Source organism: Cervus canadensis, chromosome 22 (assembly GCF_019320065.1).
Source record: "Cervus canadensis isolate Bull #8, Minnesota chromosome 22, ASM1932006v1, whole genome shotgun sequence".
Lineage (NCBI taxonomy): Eukaryota > Metazoa > Chordata > Mammalia > Artiodactyla > Cervidae > Cervus > Cervus canadensis.
Window position 1 is genome coordinate 42,473,274 of NC_057407.1, and position 8,790 is coordinate 42,482,063.

General features: G+C 49.4%; 1 protein-coding gene across 1 annotated transcript; it reads right to left on the reverse strand.

Annotated features, from left to right (window-relative positions):
- Window positions 1-238: 238 nt before the first annotated feature.
- RPUSD3 (RNA pseudouridine synthase D3) lies at window positions 239-8,585 on the reverse strand. The gene is made up of 9 exons (XM_043442607.1): window positions 8,447-8,585; window positions 7,988-8,127; window positions 7,075-7,119; window positions 6,854-6,953; window positions 5,943-6,050; window positions 5,778-5,862; window positions 5,431-5,554; window positions 1,409-1,548; window positions 239-643 (listed from the first exon to the last, which is right to left on the reverse strand). The coding sequence occupies exons 1-9, from the start codon at window positions 8,545-8,547 to the stop codon at window positions 452-454; spliced, it is 1,035 nt and encodes a 344-aa protein (XP_043298542.1). The 5' UTR covers window positions 8,548-8,585; the 3' UTR covers window positions 239-451.
- Between the last annotated feature and the right edge of the window lie 205 nt (window positions 8,586-8,790).

Sequence of the window (8,790 nt, forward strand, 5' to 3'; positions counted from 1 at the left end):
GCACCACCATGTGAATGTACTTAATGCCACTGAACTATACACTTAAAAATAGTGAAGATGGTAAAGTCTACTAAGTGTATTTTAGCACAAATTAAAGAAAAAAAAAAAAACTCTTTTAACATTTTCTCAGCTAGAATTGGGTCAGAAACAGCCAAACATAAAGACCACATGTTGAGCTCGGCAGAAAGCACAGTCCATGATAAACATTTTCTTTCTCATCAAATCCTGAAAATGATCCTATGAGGTAGGTACTTTTATTATTTCAAGCCCAGAGAGGTGAGGTCATTTGCCCAACACCACACAGCAAATGGCCTTAGGATGCAATCTCAGGTCTATCCCACTAGAGCGCCCAGCATCTGACACGTGGTCTGACTGTATGCTGAGCACTGACCACACTCTTGGGCCTGACCGCAGCCCATTCGCCTCCCACCCCAGCTGCTTTCCAGCAGGACTACTGGTAGTGGAGCCCCAGGCACTGCAGGGTCCTGGAGAAGTAAGAGGGCAGAGGAGCCAGAAGCTCAGTGGGTGGGTCCCTGGGCCTGGCGCCTGGGAGGTGAAGACAGTGCAGATGGAGGTGCAGGGGCAACCGGGCGGCCTGGGAGGGGGTCAGGCAGAGGCGGCCGAGGAGGGCTTCATCCAGGACCTGGGGTTGGAGAGACGTGTCAGCATCCAGCCAGGTGAATTCCAAGCAGCACTCAGCAAAACAGGAGCGAGGCAAATACTTTGTCCTCCCTCTGCATCTGTGTTCTGCATGCCTCTGCACATGTAAATACCTTCACACTCACACACTCACACTACAGCATAGACCAGCTAGGGGTCACCAAATCAGCTTCCTAGGCATTTCACTAAACTGCATTCCCCAGCCCCTCCTACAGGCTGGGGAGGCCGTGATTGAGCCCCACTCAGCGCAACAGGAGTGTTGAGTATGTGTCCCGCTTCCTGATGTGGCCCGAGAAACCGCCCCCCACTTCCACGAACCTGCCCTGTCTCCTCTGCTGACCAGATGGCAGCAGCCAGGGGCCACCCAAGTGACTGGAGCAAAGCCTGCCCCTACCCCATCCCATTAACTGGACTTCACACAGAAGGAAATTGTTGTATTAATACTCTGGTACTTGAGGTTTTTCTGTTAAAGCAGATAGTGTTACAAGAATACACACACACAAACTCTTACACCCGTTACAGAATGGCAGACTTAGAAGGACCTTTAAAAATCAGCTGGTTTGATTTCCTTATTGAACAGAAGAGACCCATAAGAGAGGGTGTCACTCAGGGCCACACAGCAAGACAGGGGTACTGGTAGCTTTGGAAGCCCAAATTGTGTAGCTGATGTCTGGAGATGCTATCCATCCCTCCACCCCCACAAGCCCCAGCCCACCCCAGAAGGCCGCAGGCAGGTGAGCTTGGGTACCTGTCTTTGGGGCTTGGTGCTCTCGACTGGCAGAAGAAAGCGCTGGCCCAGGACACTGCCCACGCGGGCAGAGTATGTGTGATCCCCAAGCACAGGGCAGAGCTGCAGGGCCATGTGTGCCTGCAGCTGGCTGGGAAACACTAGAAGACAGGAGAGAGGGGACAGTTGGCAGGCAAGCAGTTCATTCCGTCCCACCCAGTACTGCCGCGCCCCTCCCCCACCATGCTCTGGGGCAGTGCCACCCCCATTCTCAGATGGTGTGGTTTCAGTGAGGTGGACACTACCACCCCAGCCTCTGGAGCGAGGTCGGGGCAGGCAGAGCTGTCATGCCACCAGCTTTGTGGGACTCATCCATGAAGAGACGCAACCCTGAATTTTTTGTGATGCTTCTGGGAATGAAGAGCACTCTTTCCTGCTGTGGAGTGAGCCTGGAGCTGCTGGAGCGCCTGCATCTGCCTCCACGGGGGACAGCTGCTGCTCCTACGGGAGGAAGAAGCCAGCACGCGGGAGGTGCAAAGAGAGGGAGAAATGGCTTTCTGATGACGTCCTCCAAGCCTGGATGCAGCCAAGCCCGAACTACTTTTTTTTTTTGGCTGCACTGGGTCTTCACTGCTGCATGTGGGCTTTCTCTAGTTGTGGAGAATATGGGCTTCTCATTGCGGTGGCTTCTGTTGTGGAAAATGGGCTCTAGGGTGTGCAGGCTTTCAGGAGTTGCAGAACGCAGGCTCGGTATTTGCGACTTGCTGGCTCGAAGGGGCGAGGGCTTCAATAGTTGCAGCACAGGGGCTCATTAGTTGTGGCTGGTGGGCCCCAGAGTACGCACAAGCCTGAACTTCTAAGTTATATGAGTCAATAGGGTGATACCAACTTGAACTTGTTTTGGGGAAACTTAATGGGTATGAAATGGTTCACATTAAACTTACTAATACTCCTGAAAACCCTATAATGTGAGACCTAGCATCATTCCACCTTGCAGACAGGAAAACCGAAGCTCAAGAAGTAACCAGCCCACCACAGACTGGGATTCAAACCCAGGAACTGTCCCGTCTACTTTCATGTCTGGCAATAGGGTGGATTGGATAATTTAAAAACCCATCTTTTACTGACCACCTAGAAACACTGGAAAACTGTAACAATCATCCTTTTAAATACACAGCTGGACACGGAAAGTAAAGTCCCCTGGATGAAAATACAAAAAACAAATCCAGAGCACAAGAGAGTCAACATTTCTCCTCTTCTAGGGGTATTTCCAATCTTGGGGCCAAGGGGGCTTGGGTTTAAGTAGTGACAAGGGGCCACGGATGAGGCTGTGGTGCCCAAATGAAATCTGAGAGGCTACATCTTCCATGCAAGGGTGGACTAGGAGAAAAAGCCAGCCACCAAGGAAGGCAGATGAGCTCTGTAGGTATGGATGAGGGGAATGAAGATGATCTCCCAACTGTGAGCTGCTCTCACACAGGGTTCGGGTTCTAATACCACTTGAGTGATCTGTGAACTTCCAGCTGAGGTGTTAATCTCTAGATCCTGAAGCAGCGATGTGAGCCCACTCAGCAGAAGCAAGGCAGAACCTCTCAAGTCCCCACCGCCAATGAGGCAGTAAAGGATTTCCACAGATGAAGACCCAGCACAACCTGAACCACAGAGCAATGAGACATTCCACCAAGGGGAGCAAGCCTGCGGAAATCACAACAGAATTAGACCCTTAGAATCTCAAGACAAAAGAATTATAGAAACACCACATAGGTGTGCTTTAAATGAGTAAAGACAAGAACAAGTAATGAGAGAGAAAAACAGATGCCATCGCTAATTGGGTTCAAGGCTAGGAGAATGGATGGATGACAAGCACAGGGAAGGAGCTCATCAACAAAGAGGCTTGCCCAGAGCATGGACCTTCAGTTGATGTGTGTTCTTGGCCATTTGGGATTTATAGGTAAAGAAAAAGCTGACAGATCAGCAAGAGAAGGTTGCGAAGCAATCTGAAGACTGACCAGGTCATTTAATTCTTGGAAAAACTTGAGTCAGTGGCTGTTGGTCACCTTTACTTACTGGTGTGAAAAATAAAACCACAGGATGGACCACAGCAATCGGTGAACAGACAAAACTTTAAATCAGAAAGGCAGGGTGGTGGTCCATGGTATGTGCCATAAAGGTGGTTAGATGTGTAATAACTTGATCTCAGATCTCAAAGGATCTGAGATTCTTTGAGATCTGAGATTTTAGCATCATGCTTTATTGGGTTTGAATACTGTTCTCATTAGTTTTATTACAGTCTAGACAAAAATGTTAGGACTTTGGGAGTTCCCTGGCAGTCCAGTGGTTAGGACTCTGCTCTTCCATTTCTGTGGGCCTAGGTTTAATCCCTGGTCAGGGAACTATCCCCCAAGCCATGCCATGCAGCAAAAAAAAAAGGCTAATTTAATAAGAATGAGCAAAACACTGGTTAAAAAATGCAGGCAAGGGCTTCCCTGGTGGTCCAGTGGTTAAGAATCTGCCTTGCAATCAATAGACACAGGTTCCTGGTCAGTGAAGATACCACATGCGGCAGAGCGACTAAGCCTGTGTGCCACAACTACTGAGCTGCAACTAGAGCCCGTACTCTGCAACGAGAAGCCCCGGTGATGAGAAACTCGACCACCACAACAAAGAGAAGCCCTCACTCTGCAACAGGAGAAGCCCACGCACAACAACAAAGACCCACCACAGCCAAAACTAAAAACAAATAAATCAGTCTTTAAGAAAAATGCAGGCAATAAGTCTAGAAGTATTCTAAGAGTTCATTTACCTTGCAGTTGGCAGGATTGAGTCACGATTTTCAGGCTGACTTGTGCCTTTGTGTGGACTGGAGGAAAGCACTGCTCCCTTGCTGGGTGCAGTCCTGCCAGGGCCCACATGTCAGCAGAGAGAATATGGGCTGGTCTGTAACAGAGCTACCTGCACATGGGCAGCCCTGGCTGCCTGACTGTTAGACAGGAACACTCACACCTTTTGAAGACCAAAGATTGTAAATAAAAAATTTTGGGGGGGAGGCTATTTTTGTTAAAAGCATTATGCAAATTAAAAACAGTTTGACGTGAAAGAAAAAAAGATGCCTTTTTTTAAAAGGCCATCTTTATTTGTAAAACAACCAACTTGAATTTGTAGACACAAACAGTACAATCAATGGGTAGGCTAAACTAGCAGGTTAGATTCAACTGAAGAGAAAATTACTCAGCTGGAAAGTACATCTGAAGATTACCCAGAATGCGGAAAAGATAGACATGAAAAATATGGAAGCAAAGTTGAGACATAGCAGGTGAATGAGAAACTCAGACGCTATCAGGCATTCAAAAGGGAGGATGCAAGAGGCACAACATTTGAAGAACTTTTCAGGATGGATTAAACAGGTTAATCTTCAGATTCAGCAAACACACTGAATCCCAAGAAATAAAACTAACCCCCCCCCCAAAAAAAAACTAAACCCACACACCTGGATTCATCACAGTGAAGCTGCTGCTGCTGCTGCTGCTAAGTCGCTTCAGTCATGTCCAACTCTGTGCGACCCCATAGACGGCAGCCCACCAGGCTGCCCCGTCCCTGGGATTCTCTAGGCAAGAACACTGGAGTGGGTTGCCATTTCCTTCTCCAATGCATGAAAGTGAAAAGTGAAAGTGAAGTCGCTCAGTCGTGTCCAACTCTCAGCGACCCCATGGACTGCAGCCCACCAGGCTCCTCCGTCCATGGGATTTTCCAGGCAAGAGTACTGGAGTGGGGTGCCATTGCCTTCTCCGCACAGTGAAGCTAGAGAACATCAAAGGTAAAGAGAAGATGCTGAGAGCAGTAAGAAAAAAAATAGGTGAGTTGCAAAGGGGTGACCTTCAGACTGACAGGAGAAGCACTGCCCCCTCCAGGTGGAGCTGGTCACATACATCCTTGCAGTCCATCACAGACTTCCCAGGCTGCCACTGAAACTACCACCTTCCTCCCATTCCCTGCCTCCCCAACCAAATACAGTTTGTCAAGTCTGGCTGGGGCTCCAGACCCACCTGTCAGTGGCTGCAGCTGGACCAGGGCACAGCCAGAGCCCGTGGCAACCACACGGAAGTGGCTAAGGGTCTTCTTGACACCTTCCATGATGTCCTTTCGGGATGGGGAGTGCACTGGAACAACCTGTGGTATCAGCCCCCAAGAGTGAACAAGCGTCACACACACCTGGGAGCTGCCCCCCAACCCTCCCTGTTCCCACCAGGCTGAGGACAGGGCCACAGTATAGGCAGTGGTCATTCACCTTTTTGGGGCATGAAGGGCCAGCCACCCCATATCTATACCCTTGACTCTTCTTGAGGGGTATATGTCTGAGGGTCCCCTCTTCCCCACCCAGGCCCTGACTCACGAGATGGACCCCATCAATGTGTTCCAGTTTCAGAGCTGCTTGGATCTTCCCTTCAGAAGTAACTGGGATCCCATCAGTGACAGCACTGAGAAAGAGGCAGGAGGAGGTCACAGAGTTGTTTGCTGGGACCTCCCCGCTGCCCTGGAGCCTCCCAGCCCTTCTCACCAGTAGGTGGCTGTGGGTCTCCTGGCTCTCTGTGAGTGAGTGAAGAACTTCTGGAGGCGGCTTGCTGTCCGGGGACAACTGGAGAGGAGCACAAGCCCAGAGGCCTCCCTGGAGAAAGGAGACAAATCACAGAAGTTAAAATCCCCTGGGATCACCCGCAAAAAAAGGAGACCCTGAGAAGAAACACGGACCTGCTGAAGGCTGAAGAGAAACATCTGGACTACAACAGAGACCTCCTCCTGAGAAACAAGTAAGTCTTCCCCGTGTTTGATAATAAGGGTACAAAGCTTAAACGTGTTTCTCATTTTGCTCTGGCTCCCAGGGAGCTCAGAGCCAAACATCATAACTTACCACCAACTGCTTGACTGTCTACCAGTAGGCACTCTACTAGGAATTTCACATATATTAGCTATTAAATCGGTTTTTCTGGTGGCTCAGATGGTAAAGAATCTGCCTGCAATGTCAGAGATCCGGGTTCGATTCCTGGGTTGGGAAGATCCCTTGGAGAAGGGAATGGCTTAATTCCCCACAAACAAGCTTATGAGCTTGTGCAATTGCAGAAACATCTTATCTCAAGCACCATCTCTAACGATGGGTATTAGAGGAAAGAATATCACAGATCCGTTAACAATGCTGGCTATGAATACTGGACTGGAGAAGTGACTATACACTAAGCACAGATGTTATGAGCTCTGTTTTGTGATTAAAGAAACAGGCTCAGAGACACCTACGATCAGTTTGTGCATAAGGATTTGAACCCAGATCTGTCCACTTCCTCCTCTTTTTCCTTGTTTCCTACCTCTGTGATCCCAAAGCAGCCAGTGGAAAATGTCTGTTTATTTCTAAGTAGCTCTGCCCCCATCCCAAATAGATGCTTATCTTCCTACCTTCCTATCACCTCTACCACTTACTTCCCAGATGCTCGGACAACCTGGAGCTCCTGCTCCCCGAGCCCCAGGGACCAGCTTAGTTCTGGCAGCACTGACAGCAATGTCAGCTCTCCTGGTTTTCCTAGGGAAAAACAAAAGGAAGACTACAAGTTGCTCTCAGAGACCACATCCCTTCTCTTCAATATTGTCTGCTCTCAGACACATCGAAACCCCCCTCACTGCATCTCTTTTCCCTGCCATACCTGTCACTGGCAGACCGTGTGGCTTGTTCAATGTTACCAGAGGTCCTGAAACATATAATACATAAACGTCAGCAACAGCGAAAGCAGTTTACAAAGACTTTCTCAATTCATATTATCATGTGGTCCCCACACAACTCTCACACAGGAGTTATCAACCACACCCTGAAATAAGCTTCTTTCTGAACCTTGCATATGCTCAGCTTGCTGCCTCAACCTCAGGACCTTTGCACTTGTTGCTTTCCATGTCTCAGATTTTCATGTGGCTTGCTCTTTATATCATCATGGCTTCAATGTGATCATCACAAAGAGGCCTGAGTCTCCAATCTGATGTCTGCTCCTTTCTTGCAGATCCCTACCATCGCTGTTTTATTAACAGTACCGATCACTAGTAAGTACTTTTTTCATTTATTTTCTGGTTAATCATTTTCTCCCACTGAAATGCTGGCTCCCTGAAGGCAGGAACCATATTTATTTTGTTCAGCAGTAGACAGCCATGTTCTAAAGCAGTGCCTGGAACACAGCCTATGCTCAATATATAGCTGAGAAAATTCATAAGTCACTGGAGACTGAGGCATAGAGACATTGTTATTTTCCTAAAGCCACACAGCAAGCTGATTACAGAGCTAGATATGACTCCAAAGCCCGTTTTGTCCCTCAATATATTAACACTTTACTGAGAGCCTACTAGTGCAAAGCTCTCTGGTTATTTATACTCTCCCTCCCCACAGCTGTATCCCATGATGCTGAGGCAGAGAGAGTATCTGGCTGGTCCCAGCTAGTGAGGTTCGTGAGAGGGAGAACCAGGATTTGACCCCACAGGTTTTAGTAGGGTACCGAACCAGAGCCTCAGAAGGCTCAAGTGAAGATTCCTCCCCTTCCGGGTCTCTCGGCACCTGTCCCTCCCACCCCTCACCTTTACGGTCCACCACAGCCGCCCTCAATACATCGACCAGTTCTTCCCGACTGAAGGTCTCCGGTCTCAGCAGTCCTGGGAAAGGCTGGTCACCCGGGGGATCCGACGGTTTGCTGGCGCCTCGACGTTGCAGCTGATGCCTGGGAAGGTTAGGTAAACAATAGGGAAATCACTGCTTCCGGGGGTGCCGCTCATTCTTATCTCCACACACATCTTCCCAAACCCTGCGGCTGTTTTTGAATGCTCCAGGAAGCCTGGATTGAGCTTCCCGAAATCTCAGGTTCGATTGGCCCCAATGTACAGAAAAGAGAACTGAGGCTCAGAGAGGTCGACGGCTAGTTTAGTATCACACATCAGAGATGAATTAGAACCCACATCTACCTAACTCCAGATACCGCACACAACCTCCCCTAGCCCGTCTCCCTTCTACACAAAGCAGGGCGGGGGTTGTGTAATTACAGGGCCTTGGTGCCAAAGCCTGCGGCTGTGGGCGTTGCACGGATCCCCAGACCCCGCCGCCAGCCACCCCAGGCCTGACCCAAAACCCGACAGCCACCCATCTCCGGAGCGAAGACTGTGCGCCTGTGTCCGGAAGGGCTGCCCCGGGATCTCCCACAGCACGCTGATTGGTCAGATTGACTGTCAATCGGAATAACGAGGCTCCCGAGTGGTGAGAAAGCGGAGTTTAGCTTTTACCCGGGAAGGAAATGCAGACGTTCACGATCTGTGACTTTGAGGAAACCGAAGCACAGAGCCGAGGAAGTATTTACTGCAGGTCAGAGGACCGGTGTTAGGACAAAGCC